At 39.4% G+C, this 26,237-nt stretch overlaps 1 protein-coding gene across 1 annotated transcript in view; it reads right to left on the reverse strand.

The window, feature by feature from the left end:
* COL28A1 (collagen type XXVIII alpha 1 chain) overlaps window positions 1–25,938 on the reverse strand; it is a 183,791-nt gene extending 157,853 nt beyond the window's left edge. Inside the window, exons 1-8 of the mRNA XM_040260502.1 lie at window positions 25,852–25,938; window positions 22,513–22,670; window positions 21,134–21,690; window positions 14,511–14,531; window positions 12,841–12,897; window positions 11,080–11,133; window positions 9,016–9,057; window positions 4,927–4,953 (exon numbers count right to left, since the gene is read on the reverse strand). Coding sequence (XP_040116436.1) covers window positions 4,927–4,953; window positions 9,016–9,057; window positions 11,080–11,133; window positions 12,841–12,897; window positions 14,511–14,531; window positions 21,134–21,690; window positions 22,513–22,633 — 879 coding nt within the window. The 5' untranslated portion in view covers window positions 22,634–22,670; window positions 25,852–25,938. The remainder of the gene's footprint in view (window positions 1–4,926; window positions 4,954–9,015; window positions 9,058–11,079; window positions 11,134–12,840; window positions 12,898–14,510; window positions 14,532–21,133; window positions 21,691–22,512; window positions 22,671–25,851) is intronic.
* Between the last annotated feature and the right edge of the window lie 299 nt (window positions 25,939–26,237).

A 26,237-nucleotide genomic window follows, 5' to 3' on the forward strand; every position in this document is an offset into this window, starting at 1 on the left:
CTTTTTTTTTGCAATTTGGTCCTTAGATGTCTTTTTTAATTGATATATAGTAGACTTGCAATATTAGATTAGTTTCAAGTGTACAAGATAATGACTCAACATATTTATAGATTATACACCATCCAAAGTTATTCTAAAATATTGACTATATTCCCTGTGCTAGATCCATGTGACTTATTTATTTTATAACTGGCAGTTTGTACCTCCTAATCCCCTTCACTTTCATCTTATTTTATACATGAGGAAACTGAAGCTCAGTAAGATAATTTCACTCCATCATTGAGCTAGTAAAGAACAGTCAAGGTCTGAAACCAGGTCTACTCAGAGTCAGAGACCTTGTTCTTTCCACAACACCGCATGCTCTAGCCTGAGCACCAACTTTGATCGATTAGTAGCATTTGCCTAGAAATCCATGAGGAGAAGGTTCTGAGAGCATGTTCTGACTTGACAGAGAAGGGAGCCACGATGAATGAGCAAGGTCTGCAATGAGAGAGAGAGGGTCAGGCGTGGCGGCAAGCATGCTGTGTATTTTCTATCACCTCAGCCTACAGTCCTGCCTTTCCTGGAATATTAATGGGGGAAAAATTAACATTTAAATAATGCTTTACTGTTTATTATTAGTGTTATTTTATAGACATTATCTCAGTTAATCTGACATCGATGTAAATCATTTAAATCACTGATGTAAATCTTTAATCATTTAATAATGTAAATCATGTCTGAGGTAGATAGTATTAGCTCAGTCTCACAGAATGAAAATTTGTGATTTAAATGTAACTTGCTCAGATAGAATGAGAACTGGGGCCTCTGAATACTAATCCATTTTATCAGACTTCTAAGACTTTTAATAATTAGAATTTAAAAGTAACAAAGTCAATTAGAAAAACAACTAAAGTTAGAATTTTCAAAGTGTGTTCACATATATATTTATTTATTCTGAGCCTCCAAGCAATTCATATTTTTAAGAGAAGGCAGTGCTGTTGGGGAGGTTAGATGATTTACATCAACGTCCATGCCAGCCAGTGACTCTTAATCCAGTGCCGTCACTACGAGTTTCTATTTCTGCTGCTGTTTTATTATCTCTGTGCTGCTCTAGAGCATGCGTCTTGAACCACTAATACACAGTGACATAAGTAACTTATGCTAGCATGAACGTCACTGCCCTGCTTCCTTCATTAAGGAAATCTTGCTATGAAAAATGTCAGCTAAGCTAAACAGGACGTTTAGTGATACAGTGGATTTATACTCTGCTGCAAGCTTCAGCTCAACACAAAATAGCAAGTTTGCAGATTGACAGCCAACCTACCGATCACACTTTGCTCTGAGAAGGGAAATGATAATTGTGACCACCAATTATGGATGCAGAGTGTGTGCCAAAATGTCTTGATGTTATTGCTGATCCCCACAACAGCCTTGCAAGGCATATATGTCTCCATTCATCACAAGGAAAATGAGGCTCAGACAGATTAAGCAGCTTGTTCATGACCACAGTCTTGAGTCTGTTAGACACCAAGTCTGTGTTCTTCCTCAACCACCCAGAGCTGAACAGGGCATGGTCTGCAAGTTACTCTTCACTAACCTGGCATTCTGCCTGGGGTCCTGCCTGGGATATTGCTGGCATCTGCAGCAGGCAAGAGGGAGGTACAATTTTTAGATCCAACTATGCCTCTATTCAGAAGCAATCTGTCCTCTCTCCCCATCCTGTTGTGAGTCAGCCTGACCCAGGAAAAACTGAGCTTTCCCTGAAAACAAGCCGAACGTTTATTTCTCAGTGCAAATGGAAAAGCACTCTTGAAGAATCAATTAGAAAGCAATTAATTTATTGTTGTGGAGTAAAATGAGTGGAACCAACCACCAAAATATAAAACAGAAAAGTACTGTAAATATGCTCAAAATTCTTTTGGCTAAAAACTCACTTTCCATTTGTCAAGACAGATTTGTTAACTCTAGGGTCCTGAGAGGCAGCATTGGTTTGAGGATTTTCACCATTGATGAAAATGCTGTACTCATGTTATTTGCCTCTGCAAAGGCATTTTCTTCTTTGGTGGGCTCAGTAATCCCCGTGGAGTGGTCACAGTTACAAAGTTCCTGAGAGCAAGCACTTCAGAAAACTCTGAACAGATTAGCTCTGTTCCCAGGCTCCAACTTGATGCCACTTCTCCTGGTGAAATTCTGGCTTGAATGTGGATAGTTCAGGGTCCTTTCACTCTGACATCTTGTGTTTTCCAAACAAGGGCTCCTCCAGTAAACTTTATTATTCTCCAGAAGTTTAAGTGAATCTTTTAAATATATATATACAGAGAGTTTCCTGGTGTTGATAATTAACATATTGTATAAATCAAGATGGCACCATGAAGAATTTTCTTCAGCTCTATATATTTAGGACAATTTAGTTAGTGTTGCTCACTCAGTCATATCTGACTCTTTCTGACCCCATGAACTGTAACCCACCAGGTTCCTCTGTCCATGGGATTCTCCAGATGAGAATACTGGAGTAGGTTGCCAGTTCCTATTCCAGGAGATCTTCCCAACCCAGATATCCAACCCACATTTCTTACACCTCCTGCATTGGCAGACAGGTTCTTTATCATCTGAGCCACCAGGGAAGCCCATTTAGCACAATTATTTACAATCATGAAACTTTCTTAACTTTCCCATACTTTCATTTGTTCCCTGTCTCTTTATAATAGAACCATATATTTATAGACCAGCTAATAATTTACAGTATATTTTCACATCCATTATTCTATTTCACTTTCCAATCACCCTGTAAATTGTTTGTTTAGTCATAAGCCATGCCTGACTCTTTTGAGACCCCATGGACTGTAGCCTACCAGACTCCTCTGTCCATGGGATTTCCCAGGCAATAATAGTGGAGCGGCTTGCCATGTCCTTCTCCAGGAGATCTTCCTGACTCAGGAATCGAATCCACATCCCCTGCATTGGCAGGTAGATTTTTTTTTTTTACCACTGAACCACCGAGAAGGCCTGATAAATTAAGGAGGCCTGCATTGATCCAGTTCTATACAGGTGAAAACACAGACATTCTAAGATATTGAGTTGTCCATGTTCTTATGGCCAAGTACAGAATCATGGCATTTCTTACCCTCTTTCCCTTTAAGTCCTAACATTTCCAGTTTTGGAATATATTTATTTGCTTGTTTGTAGGTTTAACTCTAATGTTTACAAGGGCCCTGGGGGAAGAATGTAAGCAGAGGCCCACATACCGTATATCTAAGTAGCTGAAAGTTACAAGTCAAGCTAATAAACTAGTACTGTTCTAACTTCCTTTCTTGACAAATGAACCTACAAAAGGAGTAAAAAGTTAAAGGAGTTTGGAAATTCCTCAGAGGTCCACGTGGGAGACCTTTGCAACTGACCTACAGCCCGGCTCCCACTTCACTTCCCATCTCCAGCTCCTTCCACAGCAAAAGAAGCTATGAGTGTGTGTCTGTGAAGGTGCCCCAAGTAGCATAACAAAGCCCCCTCCATGGGCCCCTCCTGCCCCAGCAAAGCTTCCATTTGGTTTCCCTCAGGGCTAGGAAGACGATGGATATGGGAAAGAGGTTAGTGTAAGCCTTTGAAGCGGGCTTAGGCCATTTGGCAGGGTCTTCTAGGGTATTAGTTACCCAAAGGATGATCCGGGAGAAGGGGCCATGGGCCTCTCACCCTGCAGACTCCTGGCTCCATCATGAGTGAGGAGGTCAGAGGGGACCCAGAACAGGACCCTGTAACGCAGGCCTTGGACTTCCCTGGTGACTCAGATGGTCAAGAATCTCCCTGCAATGTGGGCACCCAGGTTCGATCCTTGGATCGGCAAGATCCTCTGGCTACAGAAGATCCCCTGGCTACCCACTCTAGTATCCCTGCCTGGAGAATTCCTTGGACAAAGGAGCCTGGTGGGCAATAGTCATGGGGTCAAGAGAGTCGGACACGACTGAGTGATTAACACTTTCACTTGCCCAGGTCTGAGGGTTTTAGGACAGAATGAATGATAGCGACATGTTCTGATTTTAAATAGCTTATCTGACCATAGAGGGCATATAATAATCGCAGCATAAACTTAGGAATGAACAACTGAACACTCTCAAAGATTCCTGAACTCCAGTCTAACACATTCATTTCTTTTGAATCAGTTTGATGTCATAATTTGTAATTTTCAAATAATCATAAAATAACCTAACAGCTCATAACCTTTGTTTGTCAAATTCACTCCTGCAAGTTCTACCTAGATGATTGACTAAATGAAATAAGTAGTTCTTTACTGCTTAAGCCCGATGATCCATCCCCTTTCCCCGAGTAGACGGTCTTATCTCCACGCTTCTTAGGAAGCTAAGTACCAAGGGACTAGCCTGATTGTAGTATTGCTGTGTCCTTTTGTATATAGAAACTTTGGGGCTGGATACTTTTGTGATGCATGGCTGTAAAAGTCAGGATTCTGTATTGAAAACAATTCATATTTGCAGGAGTAAGAGAGACTAGATTCTGATCTCAGGAATCTTGGGCCACCTTCTCTTCTTTATAGCATATACCTATATCTTAAGTTCTATTATTATTTTATGTTGACAGAGTTTAAAATGTACTTAGGAATTTGAGAATCCAGACTTCCAAAAATAAGGTAAAATAACTTTTATTAAGTATATAAACGGGCTTCCCTAGTAGCACAGACAGTAAAGTATCTGCCTGCAATACAGCAGTCCTGGGTTCGATCCCTGGGTTGGGAAGATCCCCTGGAGAAGGAAATGGCAACCCACTCCAGTATTCTTGCCTGGAGAATCCCATGGACAGAGGAGCCTGGTGGGCTACAGTTCATGGAGTCACAAAGAGTCCAACAAGACTAAGTGACTAACATATATACATGAGTATATAAATACAGTTATGTTTCTCTTTTTCTTTATGAAATTCCATTTGTTGTTACCAACTTACCTTCTCACCCTTGTACCCAGGGATTCCCTAATCAAAAAAGAAAAGTAGAATACTATATTAGAAGGCATAGTCAGAGGAAGTATCTGATGTTTTTCATTTATAAAGTATAACAAAGCACATTTGTACAGTTTTGGAAAGTAAGACCATGTAAAGATAAGCTCGTTCACTTATCTTTGCTCTTAGGGAATGTGCATATAGTAGAGGGAAGAAAAGAACCTATGTTTCCTTTTATTATATTCTATTCTTAGTTCCACATATTTTTTTCAAACCCAATTGGCCCAAAGCTAAAAGAGAGACTATATACACTGAAACTCACTGTAGCAGTGACAACCTATAACAGTCCTTTCAAAATTGTTATATTGACTTTTAAACTATGAACTCTCACAGCTGAGGATGTTCCATGGAGAGTGTTAGAGAAATTGGCTTTGAAAACGAGCTGAGATAATGACCTTTAAAATGCCCGTAAATATTTATATCCATTCAGGTCCTCCTTTCAAATTCGGTCTCGAATATAGAGCATCAAGGAAATGAATGGTTCCTTTGTCAACCCTGGTGAGACAGTGACCTTTAAGTTACTATATTTTAGCCCACGCTAAATAAGGGGCCAGCGATTCTGCAGCTCTTGTATGTCACTCTTGGGAACGCTGCACAGCCTTCTCCGTTGAGTCACTGCCCACAGTCCTTTAAGTAGCACGATACTGAATTTTAACCTGATTGGGAAATTACCAGCTTTAAGCAACACCAAGTCTTTAATTGGATCGAGTGTCTTTTTCACATGACTATGGTTTCCAAGTATAAAAATAGAATTGTAAGATATATTTTTAAGTGAGCTGGAGAAACCAGTGGAATAAACAAGATGTGAGTGTAGTTACGTGTGAACCAGAGTACAAAATTTTGTTGTGTAGGACTTTTTTACAAAAGATAAAAAGGAAAACTTTAGGAAACAAATAACACTTCTCTTCAAATGTGCAGTCACTGAGAAATTGAAGAGTAAAATTAGTAAAAAGAAGGAAATGTTACGGTACAATTTAACCCTTGTTGGAAACACTTATCCACGTAAACGGTTTAAGGATTAGTATAGTGCTTAAAGTTGAAGCCCGTAGTTAAACTGGTGTTCTTTATAAAAATAATTCATGTTTGCAGCACTAAAAAAAGGCTGGACTTCCCATCTCAGGAATCTTGGGTGATCTGCATCCCTTCTAACCCACCATCATGTTTAAAATCCTGTCATTATTTTATATTCAGAGAGGTGAGATTGTATTTAGGAAGGAGCCAATACAGTTTACAAAAATAAAGGAATGTTATTTTTTATAGTATAATTTTTTTCCTGTTTTATTTTCTTGGTTTTTTGTTTGTTTGTTTTCTTTTTAGTTTTTTTCCCTGACATCTCTGGTTTTACTTACTAGTTTTAAAATACTCAAATTTAAGACAGTCAACACTGTGCTCATTGGTCTCTGCAAATTTTGTTTCTGACTTTTTACTATTTCTATTAATGGTACCATCATATTTCAAATCATACAGAAATCAAAAGTTTATAATCATCTTTTCTCTCTACTTGCCCCTTCCATTCTTTTAATCCAACCAGTTAAAATTCTCCAACAGCTTCCAGGGCACTTGGTTTCATACAGAGCTTCTTGTTTTCTGGTAATTACACCTCTGTGTATAATCAATGTTGTTTTGTGTTTTTTGGCCACACCACAGGAACTTTGCTTGGCCAGGGATGGAACGCATGCCTCATGCGATGGAAGCACAGAGTCTCCACCACGGGACTTGCATGTAGGTCCCAGGGCCCTTAGTTACAAATCAAGGCCCAGGTGATCCAGCCCCTGCCTGCCTCCCAGCCTCATCTCCTACCCTGCTCTTCCTCAGGCTCTGGCTCTCTTCCCATTTCCTGGGCCCACCAAGCGGCTTCCGCCTTGGTGCCTTTGTCCCTACTGCTCTTTCTGCCTAGGAGCTCATGTGACCTTGTTTTGTATTTTCATAACCAACTCGATGGACAAGAGTTTGAGCGCGCTGCAGGAGTTGGTGACGGACAGGGAGGCCTGGTGTCCATGTGGTCACAAAGAGCCAGACGTGACTAAGTGACTGAACTGAACCTTCTCACTGACTGGAATTCTTATTCACTGATTCACCTATTGATTGCCTCCTGCTGCGTGAACACTTCTTGAAACATGGTCTCTCTACCTTGCTCACCTCCATTTCCCCGCCACGCAATATAGGGCCCAGCACATAGCGAGTGCTCAGTGAATCTTGCTGACCAGCTGAGATAGAGTTAGTCACCACATCCCTGCATTTCTGCACCTTCGTGGTTCTCACAGTGTTCCCCTCCTTTCTGTTTTGTCATCACTGTAGCTCAGTTCTGTCCAATATAACGTGAGCCACATATGTCATTTTCAACTCCTTCATAGCCACTTAAAAAATGTAAGAATTAACAGGTGAAATTAATTTTTAATAATATGTTTTATGTCTCCTAACAGGTCAAAATTTTGTCATTTTAACACATGATCAATATTAAAAAATTATCAGTGAGATATTTTGTCTTTTTTTTTTTTTTTGATACTGTGTCATCTACAGTCCATGGGGTTGCAAAGAGTCGGACACGACTGAGCAACTTCACTTCACTTCACTTCATCCAAATCCAGTGTGCAGTTCGTCCGCCAGCACGCCTCCCCTCCGGCTTGCCTGTCCTGACGGCCAGTTGAGCAGACGTGGCCAGAGGCTCACATTGGCCAGAGTAGCTCTGGCTAATTAACGTCCCTGTTACTTCTCATGCAGGCTGTAGCAACAGACCTCTTCAAAGTACACTCTCTGCTTATCCCCACTTCAGTTTTGCTTTCAGAGCCAGGCCCAATTAATCTTCCAAAACCACAGCTCTGGGGCCGTGCGCCTCATCTAAAATCTCAAGGGGAGTCCATCACCCAGCAAAGCCCAGCCTTCCAGGCATCAGGGGCCAGCCACCCGGCCCCGCAGGCTGTATCTGCCAGCACTCCTCCCGAGGCCCCATTTCACCATTCCTCACTCGCTGTCCTCCCCCTGGTTGCTGCTCACAGCGCTCTCCAGCTGCAATGCCCACCCCTCCACCTTCCAGTCCGTCTTGATCTGACCTGGTCCTTCACTCTTCACTCATGAGGGCTCATCCCATAGAACCCACCCTGACAGCTCTAGTCTTCTCTGAATGCCCTTTATACATAATATTTGACACATGAAATTTTTATACTGTTTTGACATTCTGCCCCATATTATAGCTGTTTTACCTCTCCTCCGAGATAATGGATTTTCCTGAAAATAAGTACTTTGTCTTAATTTTATTTTCACTAACAGTATGCTTTATACATAGAACATACCTAAAATGAAGTCTTTCCTGAATGAATAACACAAATTTCTGAAGGAATTTCCATTGAGCTTATCAAGCTTTCTATCAGATTTTCCATGACATTGATTACAAACGCCAAGAGAAGTGTTTTTTAAACCTCTGGGTCTGGGTCCTGGGCTTTTTCATCCAAGGGGATAAGCTGAGAGAGAAACATAATACAGCTTCCTTTTAAGTTCCTGTATACCTCTCTGCTACACCACTGCAGTTCTCCAGGAAAATGCAAAAGAAGAAACGTCTTGTAATTATTTCTCAGTCGTTCAGTCTCTGACATCATCTAATTTTAGGGATGATAAATCAACGAGAATGATTTCTTCTTTTGCCTGTAGAATTGGATTTACAAAACCATAGTTGAGATGATGTCATTCTTAGGCTCCCTGGATCTTTAAATTAATTTTTTTTATTTTTTATAAAAAGCACAAGAAGCAAAGCAAAATATTTTTCTCATTTGAGCCATTCACAAATCTCAACTTGAGCATCAAGGGGCGTCATGTGGTGGAGCACTCTGTCCCATCCTCACTCCTTTTGGACAGAGTATTTTCTCCTCACATTTCAGCTTCTGAGATCATAATCTGTCTGATTGCCTGTCTGAGCCATCCAGAGCACAGGTAGACATAAATCATTTTTGCACTTGCACTGCAGGGGTCAAAATGATGCATTACCGAATCTTAGCATCCTGGGATTACTTTCTTAGGAAGGCATTTCAGTCATGTACATACCCCTGGGCCTCTTTCTCCAGGTTCCCCTTTTTGAGCATCACCCTGTGACAAGAAAAGATTCAGTCAAAATTCCACAGCCCTGCAGAGCAAGTGATTGCTCAATAAAATGCACTCTTCAGAATTCCCAGATTAATAGGTCAACCCGATGGGAAAAGTATCTTTGACCTTGACCACTGACTGACATTCTCACCATGCAGTCTAAGGAAGAAAACAGCAGTTCAGATAGCCTTTGCCCTTTGAAGTGAAGCCAGATGTATAGGGTGCAGAATGCAGGTATGTTTTCACAGCTCAGGCCGAGACTCGCATGCTAGTTTAACAACACGGCCGTTGTTCTCAAATAGACCATTGTACCCTCTCTCAGAGCCAGCCACTCTGGCTTTTCTCCAAGGGGCTTTGAAATGTTTTCCAAAATGTCCTTAAGAGTGATTGCTTGATTTCAGCAAGACTTAGGAAAATATATTATGTGGCACACAATTACAAGCCAAATAAATGAAATGGTCACAAAGACTTACAACAGGTATTTAACAAAACAAAAAGAAGACGTGATGGCATTAATTCAGATCCATAGAAAGTGGGTGAGTGTAGGGGTGTGAGTGTGACTTTGTGTGTGTTGTAAAGCCACCCAAGAATACTTTACGTTCCCTCTCTTTGGCAAGCAGGCAATTTGCAAAATGCTTTCCTGCTTCTAATTTATATTTTTAATTAACTCCCTAAACCTATTCTCAGGAATGGAGTTATTGGGATTAAAATTTTGAATATTTGAATGCTTCTTATGTCGTGCCTAATTGCTTCCCAAAATGTTTGTGTTTGTGCTAAGTTACCCTTGCAATGAAAAAGAAAGTAGTTTTACCACCATATTGCTAGTTATTATTGTTTTAATATTGCTATGTTAGTTACTTTAAGAAACTTTTTAAAATTTAAAATACAGAAAAATCAATGTGGACTAGATATGAACTATGTGAACTTCCCTCCACTGCCCCCTCCAAAATGCCCCAAGAGCCTTGGAGTCCAAAGTTTCTAAAATGTGAATAATTAGTATTAAAGGGCACCTCATTGTCAGTCTTTAAATTTCATCCATTATCCAGTGAAATTAGACATATTTCTATTTCTTTATTCACTGGAGTTATTTCCTCTCTTGAAAACTGTTTGTGTCTTTTGACCATTTAATTATTCATTTCTCACCTATTTTATAAAGTCGTTATGCATTATAGCAGGGCTTCCCAGGTGGTGCTTGTGGTAAAGAATCCTCCTGCCAGTGCAGGAGACTAAGAGACACAGGTTCAATTCCTGGGTCAGGAAGATCCCCTAGAGAAGGAAATGACAACCCACTCCAGTATTCTTGCCTGGAGAATCCCATGAACAGAGGAGCCTGGTAGGCTACAGTTCATGGGGTCACAAAGAGTCAGACACACCTGAAGTGACTTAGGACATCAGATGGATGCATTATAGCAATTACCTCAATGTCCATTGTATTTGACATAAACATTTCTGTATATGTCTTCCTCTTTATTTTAATTATTGTTTTTCATTGAATACAATTTTTCTTTAAATTTTCACATGGTTACACTTGCTAATCTGTCTCCTATGATTCCTTCTGTTCTCTTGAAAGACCATCCCAACAATGATATAATTTTTCAAGTCAAAGATTTTCTTTTTTGGATGGCACACAAAGAAAAGAATTAAGGAATTCATAAAGGAGTTTTAATTCTTAAAACTCAAGTGCCAACCACAATGTGTTTTGGAATATGTATTAGTGATTCATGAAACATTGTAGTATTCAATTTAGGCCGCCATTATTTAAGAATGAGTTTCTCTTTATTCAGCTCCCTAGGTTTCCTGAATTTATTGACCGAAATGGCCATATGCTTCTCTGAATTTGTAAATATAAGCTTATACAAGCCAGACAGATAATGCAGGAGGCAAACAGCCTGTATTCTTCACAGGAATCATCAGATTTTTTTGGCATTGGCATAAAGTACAATGCTTTGTTTTCTTAATTTTTGTTCTTTAAGTAGAACTAGAAGGAGATACATTGCTTTAAAGAAAAGCTGTTTGGTCATTTACCGTGTTTCCTTTTGGTCCTCGCTCACCTTTGATACCTGGGTTTCCATGTGTACCCTGAAGGCAAAGGGGAAAAAGATTATATGGAACAGCCATTCTATTCATTTCCTACACCTTACAGTAATTTCTTATCAGCTTCATCCCATAAAATGAGAGAAGATTATAAAAACAAAACTTTGCCTACCAAGCAGATATTCAACTCTGCTTTTCCTTACTACACACCAGGAAGAGGGCAGTCTTGAATAGGCAGACTCTTTAGATTTGCTCAAAAAAAGATAATGTCTCTCTCTCCCTGATATCCAAAGGAGAGTTTCAAAAGATAGGATAAGAGAGTTCTTCAGTTTTGTTCCAGAAAGGCATTTTATTTTCCTGTTCTCAAATCACCAAAAATCTCACTCTTCTGTGCACTGGTTTTGGGAACACTCAATAAATGCTAAATGACATAGTTCTATGACTGTGGACTGACAGGCCACAGTCTAGAGGGTTCCAAAGAGTCAGACACAGCTGAGTGACTATGCACACATGTACACATATGGCTATCCCTATAAAAACATGGCACAGTAATCTCTTCCAGCAATACTGAGTGACTGAAATGGTCAGATTAGCTTAGCAATCATAAGTTTTCTGTTTATTCTAAAACATAATTGACTATCCCAAGCAAACCTTTCCTGCCCATTTCTTGGTGTAACAAGTATAAATAAGACTGCATAGGAAGGAGAAGTTAAACCTCTACTCTGACCAAAATCAGATTCTACTGACTGCCACATTTTCGTGTGATGTATATCTAGTGTGTATTTTGAAAAAAAAAATTAAGACAAACATTCTCTCTTTCTGATGCCTTGATTGGTAGAATGATTTGAAAACGTGTAGGTTTTGGACCCAAGACTCAGAAGAAAATGTGTCTAAGAAATTCACTGTACACATTTCCCTCCTTGCCCCCAGATGCAAGCATCAGTTCAAAAACATCATTCATGCATTTTTGTGAAATGTCTCCTCTGGGCTCTTGACCACTAAGGTGTGAAATCACTGAAGAAAATGAGAAACTGAAGGAGCATCATGGAGGTGTCTAAAAGCGTGTGTTAGAGGAATGTCTAGCATCTCCAGTCATTGTGACGTTTTTTCCAACACCTTCCCAGAATAGACATGGCACCTACCAGGTCTTAGGGCAGAATATAAGGGAAGCACGCATGTCTTTGGGGATTATCATTTCAAGTACTGAACCGTGTTAGCAAATCCTGCCATTTATCTCCAGTTGCCAAGTGGTATCTTCCATTTCACACAATTCACTAACATCTAGAGCTCCCTAACAAGCTTCCTCCCCTAACAAGCAACCTCCTTTTGGGGTTGCACTTGGTTAACTGTGAAGACAGTTAACTTCTGGAGCAGTCACTTGTTTGTAGTTGGAAGTAGGATGAAGCTTTGCCTAGCTCACTGAGGACCTATATGAACCCTTTCTCTATATTTTCACTTCAGTATTGAGAAATTCTGGCTCAAATTGTCGCATCAGAAGAGATGCTGAAATATCCTTTGTGGGAAGAACATCTGATTTTAAGGCAAATCTGCCCTCAGTTCAGGTCAGTAAAATCCCAAGCTTATTTCTTAGGACAGAATGTATCCCTTTAGGAATAAAAGAAAGACACAACATTTCCGTTTTTGCTGCAATTTGCTTTTCAACAGCACAAAGTAGCCCAGTGTTTTCAGGATAGAGTATCATGACTAGGACTTCCTGAGCTGACCCTAAGTTCAAAGCAGAAATATACTCACAGGAGGCCCTGGATCGCCGGGATCCCCCTTCTCACATTCACAGATCTTGCGTTCACACTAAATCAACAATGAAACACAACGTTAACACACAGTGAAATACAGCATATTAAATCTCATTCAACATATAACGAAATGGAGCACTCCCTTAAAGAAACTTTACCTTGAAAATTTATGGAGCTTTTGCTCTCTCTGTTAAATTCTTCTAAGAAAACTCTGAGCTAGGAAGAGCCAGCTAATAAAGTATTAAATGTTGGCATGGTTAAATAAAATAGACCTCCATTAAAAATGGATGTATTAATATAACATCTACTCGTCAGTTAAAACAAGAAAACAAACATTTTCAATGGACTTGGAATTTCTTCTGTTTTTCTTCTATATAACACATCCAGGTTCAATAATATACAAATATCAAATACTGCTTTACTCAACAAAGGAAAAATTTTTATTTAAACCATAGTTTATCAATTCTGAAATGCATCTTTTTTCTTATGTTCACGTCTTTGAAATCAGAAGAAGTATTCTATGAGTCAGGCTTGACCAGGATGAAATGGGTGTTTTCTGCACATGCCCTCCCACTCTTCCAGAATGAGATGGAAGAAAACTCCAAAGGCACAAGCAGAGCACTTGAAGAAATGCTGTGTCACCTTACTTTGTGTGGCCCAGGGGCCGGTATCGTGTGCAAAAGCCAGGGCAGCAATGACTCTGAGACAGAAAGTGATTCAGAAGACTTCGACTTTGAATGCAAAGAAGTTGCAGAAATAACCAGTTTCGTTTGCTTATATTTTCTCTCTTAAGTATGCACAAAAGTGATACAGGATTTAAAAATCTATATCTAAGTACATCTAAAAGGACTCTTGCCTTAAGTACAAAATGAAAAGTTGTGACTCATAAGAAGGCACTGTATCATATTTTAAGTGGCAGAGAGCTTTTTAAAGATGCACATAAATGGCACATAAAATAGTGATGTATCTGACCATGTATGATTCAGTGAAGCATGGTTCTCTACAAGCTTTGGTTGGCTCCTAAATATTTTATGTGATACTACTTAGAAGTGTCCTCATGTTAAAGAAGCAATTGCTCAAACTAAGTTCAGATGTTCCAAACCCTCTACCCAGAAACATACGTCCAGTACAGCAGTCCTCAGCAAGCTTCTGGGCATCAGTTGTGCTGAGTACTGTCCAACCAGTATTGGCCAGCTTCCTTCGCCAATTGGTCTGGTGGGCACCATCAGGGAGGAGAATGAGCTCAGTCAGTCATCAGGCAGCAGGGGTGACTGAGCCCTGTCCATTAGCCAGGAACACTACTTCATCCTGGCCCACTCAAGGCATACTAGAGTGGAGGACCCTCATGAGCAGTGGGTATTGAGACACAGTTAGGATGAAGGCAGCAGCATCAAAGTAAGCAAAACTATCATGTGCATTATCACTGATTTCTAAAACCGCTCTCTAAAATCATTTAAATATTTCCTACTTTTTCTAAAATTTCCAACCTGCAGTGGATATGGCAACATAAAAGAAATCAAGTGGCTGCCTCAAAATAGAGCAGCTCATTTTTAAAAAGTAAAGATTTTTATTTAGTCACACCTTACCTTCTAATGTGAATTATAATGCTGATTTGATTATGTGAGCGTTTTAGAGTAATTCATAGTAATCAAAGCATGTGGTGCTTACCTTCTTTTCAAATAAGATATCCTAGGAGGGAAAAAAGAATGAAACATTAACTCAATTCATGATTCTGCTTCCAGCTTCTTATTAGCCTTAATTATTCCCAATGGGATATGCAATTTCCAAGAAGAATAGCAATTCAGCCTTTTTAACCTTATAAAAGCAGTAAAGCCCCAGCCAACCACCCAAGGAGCACTCTGAGCCATATACTAATAGAATACATGAAGGATACTAACATTCATTAAAAATAATTTTTTCCTGGGAACTTCATCTATTGCATCCCATGTTTTCTCTCTTGTTCCTTTTTATCAACTCTAAAATCTCCATAGTTTGGCTACAAGCTCAATCAGCCGTAATGAGAATTTTCTTTCTTTTATTTACAAAGACTTATGTAATTGTGTTGGAGAAGGCAATGGCATCCCACTCCAGTACTCTTGCCTGGAAAATCCCATGGACGGAAAAGCCTGGTAGGCTACAGTCCATGGGGTCTCGAAGAGTCGGACACGACTGAGCGACCTCACTTTCACTTTTCACTTTCATGCATTGGAGAAGGAAATGGCAACCCATTCCAGTGTTATTGCCTGAGAATCCCAGGGACGGCGGAGCCTGGTGGGCTGTCGTCTATGGGGTCACACAGAGTCGGACATGACTGAAGTGACTTAGCGGCAGCAGCAGCCGCATGTAATTGTGTATTTTCTCTTCTCTATTTTTCTATCCCTATGTGCTGTGCTATGCTTAGTCATTTAGTTGTGTCCAACTCTTTACAACCCCCAAGGACTGTAGCCCACCAGGCTCCTCTGTACATGGGGTTTCTCCAGGTAAGAATACTGGAGTAGGTTGCCATGCCCTCCTCCAGGGGATCTTCCCAACCCAGGGATCGAACCCAGGTCTCCCGCATTGCAAGCGGATCAGATTCTTTAACATCTAAGCCACGAGGGAAGACTGAGAATACTGGAGTGTGTAGCCTATCCCTTCTCCAGGGATCTTCCCAACCCAGGAATTGAATGGGGTTGTCCTGCATTGCAGGTGGATTCTTTACCATCTGAGCTATCAGGGAAGCTATTTTATCCCTATATAGATTTGCATTTATTGTTTAGCATTGGAACATTAATTTTAGGGTGATAACTTCATGAACTATTAATGAGCCTTAGAAGTCAGTGTGGTTCAGTGGCTCATTCTGTCATAAAGAAATTTGAGACACAGTGCTGTGACTTGCCCAAGGTCACAGTCTTGGGCTGAGCTACCTGACCAAGCTCAGCACTATTTCCTACTTAACCACACAGAGATGAATCAGCCAGAATATTTTTCAAAACTACTTTCAATTCATAAGTTTAGAGAAATTCGCAATGTGGTTTTTGTCAGACCTTTAGGCCTCACTACTTCACTCCAGTTCAGTGGGGTATTATTACCTGAAAAGTGTACTGAAGATCATATCTGAATCAGGGGACACAAGCTATGTTTGCAGGTAGAATTATTACTCTCTGAAGGTAGAATTTATGTGTCAAATTAATGCCTTATGACTGAATCTGAGGGGTAGCTCACACATGATAAAATAGAAAATGGAAGCAAAAAGCACTAGAATATTTGTTGTAAGTTGTTAAAAATAAAGAATGTAATGAGGAAGCTAAAGATAAGTCAGAGTTGTACCTTTACAGAGGACTCTGCATCCTTTTAGTTTTGTTTTTACTCTATGTTTGTTTTGATACAAATGAATTGTTTAGAGAAGATATAGCAACATGCTTTAAGTAGTTCTGGTGATTTAATCAGAGAAAAATTTAGACTAGGAATTAAGTGTCATCTAGGATTTTCATCCTGTTTCCACCATTATCTAGGCACCTGACCGTGGGCAAGTCATATAATCCTTCCAGTTCATTTTCCATGTCTATAAAACAAAGACGCTTGACCCTGTGGTCTTGGGAGCAGTCCAACTCTGGCCACAGACCGTATCCACCAAAATCAGCATCTCAACTATGCTCTCTTTCTCTTGCCCTACCCCAGTGATTTTAAATTACTAGGCAAAGTAAACCCAGGCTGAAAGCAGATGGGATACTTGTGTCTTTAAGAACTAGTAGGTCATGTGGACAATGGAAACTCAGCTAAACTGACAATTCTAGTGTAAAACAGCATTACCCTCTCCAGAATATTTGGCTGTGCCTAGAAAGTTGAAATTTATATACTTTATCTCTAGGCTGCCCAGGACAAGTCCTGGCTTCCACCTGTGATCCTGACATACTTTCCAGACACACCCTAGAGAAATTCTTGTATAGTTCAGCATTCATTGTTTTTTAATAGTGAAAATTTTGAAATAAAATATCCATCAATAACATATTGGATCAATAAGCAAAATACCACTCAGCAGTTAAAGTCAATGTATTGAATTTATATATTTTAACAGATAAATTTCCTAAAAAGTTGGTTGAAGATGAATGCCTAGAACATGATCCAAATTGTGAAAATATTTAAAATATACATCAGAAACTTGGTTTTCTCTGAGAGGGAGAGAAGGAAAAGAAATCTGAAAGAGAGGCAGTAAAGCAACTAATAATTCAAGTCAGATTGTAAAATAGCTAGTGAAATAAAGAAAAATTCAAAGTTGTGTCCCTTTATCACCTTTTTATACTAAGCAATGTCCTTATAGATTTTAAACTCATGAATTTAGCCGTTAGTGTGGCAGATGTGTAATTTTACACATTTTTAGCTTTTCCTTTGAAAATTCAATTTCTGCTTTGCCACATTACCTTTAAATATATGTGCCATGAGGCTTTAAAGCTGTAACAATGCAACTAATTATTTTTGGAACTCATTGGCTTTTGTGTTTGCTTGAATTTATATTTCCATGGAAACAAAAATGGACCCAAACCACACAATAGATAAGACTGTTTCAAACAAGAACAAAGCTGCATTCCCTAAGGACACTTGTAGTCCATAAAGCCCCGTGATGGAGAACACCGCACAGCAAGCTGCGTGGGAAGGAGAGCCTAGACTTGGAGGGCAGAGAAAGAGGAATAGGATGGTTGTTTGGAAATGGTTGGCCTTCTGGATGATTTTGAATAAAGGAATGCAAAGGACCAACTCATTAGTGGAATGTTGTTCTATATGTCAAAGTTGATAAGGATAAAAGGCATAAAGACCAATGTGGGCAATCAGACAAAGGAAGCACTGAGGAGGGACATTTTTTAAAAAGTGGACAGAGCTGGAGGCTTGGAGAGTAGTAAGGCATTTTGCTTAAGCAGAGAGGCAGGCCATGTGGAGAACAATTGGGAAAACGTGGTCAAAGCCAGAGGGAAGGGCGTGTTCAGTGAAAGTCTAGGTGGATACTGTAATTTAAATGAAAAAGTATAAATAGAGAAAGGACCTCATCAGAGCAAAAAGAAGGGGCATTTTATTAACAGAGTCAGAGTTTTATGATGGTAGATATGTGGGGAAAAAAGAAGTCTAGACTGGAATGGCCAATTTTGTGAGTGACCACGAGGTCAATGCTCTCAGAAGGGGACAGAGAAAATGTGAGGAAGCTGCCAAACTTACCAGCATGACAGCAAGTGGGGTGAGAATACAGAACTTAGTAGGCAAGGATTACAAATCCCATGACAAAAATAATATTTGCAACTTAATATAGCAGAAGAAGAGCCATTATCAAATCCCAGAGAACAGAAATAAGGCTCTAAACAGAGGAGGCCTTGAAAAACCGGGAAGCGGACCATCCTAATAAATCAGTGAAGCCTAGGATTCTAAAGGTGATATAGAAATGCTGAAGTTGATCCCTTCTTGCTCTGTGAGGGAGAAGATGCACTAAATTAATGTTTTTCTTAGCACTCTCCAAATAAAGAGACCAATTTGTTACAATTGTTATTCCCATAAAGACTTTTTAAAAAGTTTAATGTCAGAGGTAATAAAGAATTTTTTTTAATATCCACATACTCTCTCGTGCTCTTTTAAAGGACGAAGTAATATATCCAGAAGGTTGGTTTGAATGTGTTTCTCTAGGGTTCAGTACTGTTCTGTAAATCAAAAACACAAATATTTTCTTCTTGGAGTCATCAGGTCTCTCTTGGGTAATTTAGAACCATTGTTTTCAGGGGGTTCTTACATGATACTCCCTGATAGAGGCTCCAAGGAACATGCAGTGATTCTTTGATTTGTCTGGGCTCCTGCAAAATCTATTCACTGTGTACACTCCTGTCCATAAATTCAGCTAAAGTCTACTCTGCAATGGAAAGAATAAACTGACAATACAAAAAACCACCCAGATGAATTTCAGAATCATTACACTGGGAGTATGAGCCTGACACACAGTGTGAGCTTGTTTATATAAAATTCTAGAAGATAGACACTAATTTAGGTTGACAAGTCAGGTCAGTAGTACTTCAGGAACAAGGGATGCATGTATTGCAAAGAGGCGTAAGGAAACTTTTAGAGAAGATAGAAATGTTCTGTATCCTATTTGTGTTGGTGGTTTCATGGATGAATACATCTAGAAAAACTCACAGAATTTTGCACTTAAAGTAAATGAAGTTTTGTACTTAATACATAAGTAACTTATTTTTTTAAGTCAAGTTCATGATTATTTCAAAATAAAAAGTTTAAAAAATTGAACTACAGATGTAATAGAAACAGATTAGGTAAGGACTTTTTCAAATAGTCTGAGCAAAAGTCCAGTTTTGCTTCCTAGACAGTGGCCATTTGAAACATTGATACTTAGTATGTATCTCTTTGAAAACCCCCATGAGCTGTTTGGATCCTGCAATTTGTTTGGAAAGCAGCACCTCCTTCTAAGAAATGGCTTGTTCACAGAGCTTCCATCTGAACAAACAAGCCGAAACCAGAGGATGCTTCGGAAGAGCAGAGTCATTAGGATGCTTGGTTATTTTTCGGTTTCCCCAGAAACAGTTTTGCTTCGGATGTACTGCCAAGAGCCCATGCTCTCAGCTGGGCAGGAGTTCTTAGCCAGGGCGTGTCTGGAGGGAATATGAACCTCCTGAGCTGACACATCTGGCCAAACAAGGAGCTGCCTGTCCTGGGTCTTCTCCAGGCAGCAGCAGGTGACTCATTATCACAACCCCAGGGTTCTTTCCTGCACATGCTGGGAACTTCTGTCCCATTCAGTGGTGAGGACTCAAATTAGGTACAGGCAGGGCTAGGGAGTTAGCCTGACCCCCCTGCACGTTCATTTTCCTGAGGAAGTGATGCTCACGTAAGCATTCACCCCAGGTACCCGGGACTGAGCCCATAGTCCGAGGTCTAGGCAGAACTGCCCCCTCGTCTTCCCTTAATGCCCAAGTTTCAAAAGGACAAAAACAGCAGTAGATTTTGGAGGAGGGATGTTTCTTAACTGTTTCAAGGAATTTTTGCTTGAGAAAACCTTTAAAAAAATTACTCTCTTCTCTCCCAGTGTAACTTTATAGGGTCAAGCATGCAGACTCTGGGGTCTTTGCCTGGCCTTAAATTTTCAACTATAAAATGGAGATAATAAGAGTACCTACATTATAAGATTGTTGTAAACATTGAATAAAATAAAATATGTAAAGCACTCAGAGCAATGCCTAATACACAGCACTCAAGACATAATCACTATGATTTAGGTAAGAAAAACTCAGCATCTCGTGCTAAAAGCACCTGAGAGTAACAAAATCAAAGTAATGTTGGGAAAAAGAATTGAGAGAAGGGACAAAAGGAACAAGACAATCTCTGAACGGGAGCCTGAGGTTTTTTCAGTCGATAGCAAAGAGCCATATGAATTACTCAGGAAGGAAATGGCAATCCACTCCAGTATTCTTGCCTGGAGAATCCCATGGACGGAGAAGCCTAGTAGGTTACAGTCCACGGGGTCGCAAAGAGTCGGACACGGCTGAGCGACTTCAACTTACCTTACCTTACCTTAAAGGACACATGAGCCTAGCCCTCCTGTCAAGAATTTTTTTTTAATCAGCATTTTTAAGAAAATTAATTTTTGACACTTAACAAAGCAATGGCCTTATCTCCAGGAGTTCCTCCTTGAGAAATGTGGTGAAGACGAATTTTGTTTTGATTGCTTTGTCTTATGTTCTCCCTGGCAGCGAGGAAGGGTTCTTACAACCAATAAAGAAAAGCAGTGATACCGCCAATTATGACTTAAAATTAGATGACCTTGTTAACACCTAAGAAGCAAGGAGATAAATTTTCAAAATGAAAGTGTGTGACCTTCACTTGAGCATAATATGGCAAATGGTGAGACAAAGGGTCAAAAAATATTTCTGCACAAGTGGAACGGGAAAAAAAGAACTTAAGACAAATATGGCTGATTGCAATTTGACCACAAGTCGAATGCAAGTCAGCAGTGTTCCCTGAGCCCACGATGCACAAACAGGAGTCTCAGATGGATGATTGGAAGTGGATCCTTCCAAAATCTTCAGCGTTGGCTGATAGTAAAGTTAGGAATGCAATTACAGAGAATTAGCCTGGTACCTCCCCAGTTTATGTGGTGCAAACTGTCAAGAATATAGAGACACATCAGAAAGATTCTTCTTTCCATTTCAAAGGTAGATTTTTTTTTCCCTTTCGTCTTTTTGACCTATTAGCCTTTCAGAATTTGTAAACAAATTATCAGCATTATAATGAGAAATATATATAAAATCAACACATTAGGTACCTACCAGGCGATCCTGAATTTTGTCGACAAGGGTTGAATCATTCAACAGGAGAATGGGTACACTGGGTAAATCCCCAGATATCAAGTGCAGTTTGGTTTCATTGACTACAGTAGAAAGTCCAATGGTGATGAATAATATTCCTGCAGTTCTGGCATCTTCAGAAATACTTTGAACATCTGGATTCTTTGGATGGTCAATGCCATCAGTCATCAACACAGCCACTTTCACGCCTTCCTTACGCCCTTCTCTCTTAAGCAGCCTCGTAGCATTGGCAATGGCATAATAAGAGAAAGTACCTTGCCCAATGAAATTCATGGACTTGACCCTCTGTTTAAAAGTCTGTAGATCCTTCCAGGAGGAAAAAGGTGGATCAATTTGGACAGAGCTGCTGAACTGAAGGGCTGCCAATTTGATGTCGTATTTCAAGGAGCCAGCTGGGGTCAACTGAAATATCTTGTCACTCAAGCTACCCACAAAATCTTTTTGTTTGTCAAAGAGAAAAATTTTGGAACTTTCAGAGCTGTCCACGATGAAGACAAGATCTATGAAGCAGGTGGAGTCTGAAATAGAGCAAATAGGTTAGGCAGCATCCTTGTCCCCACTTGTAAAACAACTTTGCATAAAGAAAGCCCTGAGGCATGTGGTCTGAATAGCTGATTTCCAAAAGGAGAAGGAAGTGAAAAAGAGAGGCACCTTAGAGATTGGGCTGACATAGTAAATAACTAAATCTTTTTCTAAGTCTTCAAATTCTTTTCCTCTTCTAAAATAATGCAAATCAAAAGCAAAGAAAATACCATATATTCTGAGCATCTTCCCAAGGTAAAACTTATTTAAAGTGAGAGGAAAAGAAAGTACATTGTAGTTTAAAAATTCAACAAACACTAGGCAAAGTTGTCTAGAAGTAAATAATACTCTGCCTCACTATCAGATTGTGTAACATATTGGTGAGGCCCCATCTTGTTTGGGTGCAAATTTTTTTTTTTTTTTGACGTTTTTTAAATCAAGGGAGAAAATGACTGGACGCATTGCATTGCAGCAGTGCTGAGGGACAAAGAAACCTAATAGAACTGAAGGTTGAATCCTAGCTCTGTGACTGGCTAGTTAATTTGCCTGCAGCCTCAAGCATGCCACTTCACCTTCTGGGCCTCAGTTTCTTTATCTATGAGAGTGGCATTCTCTGTTGTGCCCATTTAAGTATGCTCTGTACGTACCCATATAAGTATGCTCTGTAAGTATGTAAGGTGCCTTATGATCATATCAAAATAGAATATCACACATATACATAAATATGTGGTTTGATGTTTATACCAAGTGCTATTTGGAAAAATTCATATTAGGGTTTTAAGAAACTAAAACTAACAAAGATAAAACATTTTTTTTACCCTGGAGATTTTTCCTTGCAAGTAAATTGGTCTTTGAGCCTTTCTTTCTTTGTCCATATATTGCTTGACTCATAAAAGCTGGCAAAAGCAGGAGATAGAGGACAAAATGTCTGTTCCGCATTATGATGGATGGTGAAAATTCATCCGCCGTGTAGCACCTTTAATTTAAAAAATCAGTTATAAATACTTTAATAAGATATAGAGTTTGCTATTTTTAATTTCAAGCCTGTAAAATTGAAAGCTAGCATATGGAAAGAGAAAAGGGTTTTTCATTCGTATTTATGGAGAATTATCCACATGGAGATTTTTAAAGTTTCTAATCTAAATAAACCATGGCGACACAACCAAATTTCTAGCAATGAATATTTTTGTATATTCAAAGAATTACATCCAAGTAGTCTGAATTGCCCATTATATTATGGGGAGCAGCTATATTATAGGGAGAGCTATTTCAAAACATTTCAGTCCCACTCTATATGATGACTATGTTTCAATCACAGGGTCTGTTTGACATACCCACATTCTCCAAGGTAGTATCAGATTGCTACAAGGTTGTTTTATCCATTTTCATTATAACTAACTCCTGACCATGCCAATATTTTTACAGGATTGTAGAGAGCCACCACGATTTCAGTCTTAATATTACATGCACAATTTCAGTGAGTTCAGAGGTCGTCAAAAATTGAATTGCCCTCTGTTTCCACAGAACCCCATTTTCTACATTTACTTTGTTAACTTCATCTCCACTGGAGTTTCAAGCTGTCCTACAGCTGCATATCCAGTCAGTCAAAAAAGTATAAGAGCAAAAAAAAAAAAAGGAAACAAATTTGCTAAGTGTTAGCTGGAAGAACTACTGGACAGATATAGGACTTAAAATCAGGAAGCAATCCCCTCTGAAAGGCCCTGTGAAACTATTTTCCTGGGTAGATTAAAATATAATCCTGCATTTAAATCTTCAGCAATTTTCAGTGCTCAGTAAGCCCAGCTATGTACCAAATGCCTCTAAAAGCCACAGACTTCCCTGGCAAAAGAAGACTCATGTGTGGCTAGCTCAATGTACCTGAGAATGGAAGTAAGAAGGCTTATTTTGAACCCCATGTTTTGCATGGTTTGGAAATGCTTGCCAGCTTGAAGTGTATAGACTTTAGAAGTTCTGGAAAAAGAATCATGCTTTCCTTTGGCACCTTGCCTTCAGGGAATGGTAATCTGGGAAACCATGAGCATGATCTTTTCTAGACTCTCAATGGGGTGGGGGCAGTGGTGGGGGGCAGAAATACATGCTAAGGCAGTAAGGAATGAGATGGGAGACTGATTTCTTCATACATGCCAGATGGAGAAGCCCCAGTAAGAAGCAAAGCTATCAGATTGGGGATGAATCAGTGGAGGGCTCCATGCCACAGTCTGCTCCTCGAGTAGCCTCGATTAGCAGGAAGCTTCGTAGCTGACTTTGTATCAGTATGACCAAGTTGTGTGTGCCCTGTGTGCTGACTCTTTGCGACCCCATGGACTGTAGCCCACCAGGCTCCTCTGCCCATGGAATTCTCCAGGCAAGAATATTGGAGTGGGTCGACATTCCCTTCTCCAGGGGATCTTCCTAACCCAGGGGTCAAAATCATGTGTCCTGTATTGCAGGCAGATTCTTTACTGTCTGAGCCACCAGGGAAGCCCCATATCTCTTGGCATTTGCCTCAAATGCAATTGACCAAATGTTAACTGCTCTTCAGACCCGGTATGCTAAGATTTGGAGACAACTAGGTATTAAAAGGGACTTCCCTGGTAGCTCTGATGGTAAAGAATCTGCCTGCAATGCAGGAGACCCCAGTTCAATCATTGCATCAGGAAGAACGCCTGGAGAAGAGAGTGGCTACCCACGTCTGCATTCTCGCCTGGAGAATCCCACAGACAGAGGAGCCTGGTGAGCTACAGTCCATGGGATCACAAAGAGTCAGACATGACTGAGCGACTAACACTTTCACATTTTCACATTCAAAGCTGTGTAGCAAAACGCAGCCGCTGTTACATTTTCAGAGGGGGAAGATGTATAACATCATGTCCCTGGTATTACATATGACTTCTTTCTTTTGTTGATCCTTCCACTTAAAGAAGTTCTCAGAAGTTCTGGAAATAAGAGACTGAAAATTTGATTTCGTTGAGAACAAGAGAGATTTTACAAGCTGGTAGCCTGTAGATCAAGACAACTCTTCAAAAACCTAAAGAAGGGGATTCCCATGCAGGATCCTGAGATGAAAACCACTATTTCTCTTATTTGCAGGCCTCATTTTGGGCTTCAGAAATGCTGGCTTTAAATAGACATCTTTCCCCTACACTAGGCACTTGCTCAGACAGTTTGTTGATGAGTAATTATGAATTCATAACTGAAGCCTTATATATATATAATGTTCCCTAACACAATTGATTCATTAGCAATAATCACAATATCTCATACTTTACTACTATTTGTTCTGACATTTTTTATCTAGTTCTCTGAAATCAAAGTCATGCTGTTGCTTTCCGATATTAGCCAGAGGACACCCTTACACTTTCCCTAGTTTTTCAGTTCTACTATCATCCTGAAATCTCTTATTAGTTTAATATCTTAAAAGCCCACTCATTTTGGATCCCTTTTGTCATGCTTTACTTTGCCTCGGTTTTTAATACTTCCCACCTTTCTCTCATTTAGATGTTATATACAAACAAAATAGGTTTCAGGGGAAAAGAGTCATTAGTTAAATAAAGGAAATATAAATCTCTGTGCTTACTACAGTTTGCATTTCATAAATGCAGAAACAATTGTTACCTTTAATCAAACGCCATAGTTTTGGCTTTTTTGTGCGAAATTTATTTGGGGTAAATATCAGGATCAATAAATCCAAGAGAACTTATATTTTATGACTTTTTGGAAATAACATTATCTTTCAGCAAAGTTTACTAATTTTATTCACAATGTTTGCATCTCATTTGTTTTGCCATGGAGATAAAGTGATCAGATACTTTATCCAAATCGCTAAACTTACCATGTTATAAAGCATTCTGCAGTGACTACTGAGTTATAAAAACGTGTCCAAATTAAGAAAAAGATGTCCCAAAAGATATTAACAGTATAACAATGCTACACAGTAGGCTATAAATTAAAAATCAATTTTAAAATAGCTTTAAAATTTGCATGTCTACATTTTAACAATTATTATTTCCCTGATAATATAATTAAAGTAATAACAAAGGATAAAAAAATCTGATAAGCTTTCTTCACATAATAAATAAGTAAACTGTTTAGTCTTCCACAGTTCCTAGATGTCTGAACTAGTTTCGAGTGATTAAAACAAAACAGTCATGTCTTACCTTATAAAGTTTATCAAACAGGAATTAAAGACTGGTTAAGCAAGTGCCAACAGCAAGGACCATTGCTGAGGATGGAGCTGACTATTTGATATTGTTCTGTTCGGTGGGAAATAAGAATTGTCTTTCCCTTTAGATCTTTTGTAATTCTTTAGTCATGTTTTTTAGACTAAATTAAAGCAAGAGTGGCTAGGCATTTGGCCAGGGTGCAAGATCTGGGTGGGATCAGTGAGTAATTTAAAGGAGCAGTGCCTTTCATAATAAGTCTGTGCTTTCCAGGCTGTTGTAAAAATAACCTGGGCAGATTTTCTACAGTTTAGACATTTATTGACAGCCTGCCTTTGTTTGTCAGGCCATGGTTCTTTCTGGTCCTTTGCCCGGGAGTTGCT

The sequence above is a fragment of the Oryx dammah genome, unplaced genomic scaffold (genome assembly GCF_014754425.2).
Source record: "Oryx dammah isolate SB20612 unplaced genomic scaffold, SCBI_Odam_1.1 HiC_scaffold_18, whole genome shotgun sequence".
In the NCBI taxonomy this organism is placed as follows: domain Eukaryota; kingdom Metazoa; phylum Chordata; class Mammalia; order Artiodactyla; family Bovidae; genus Oryx; species Oryx dammah.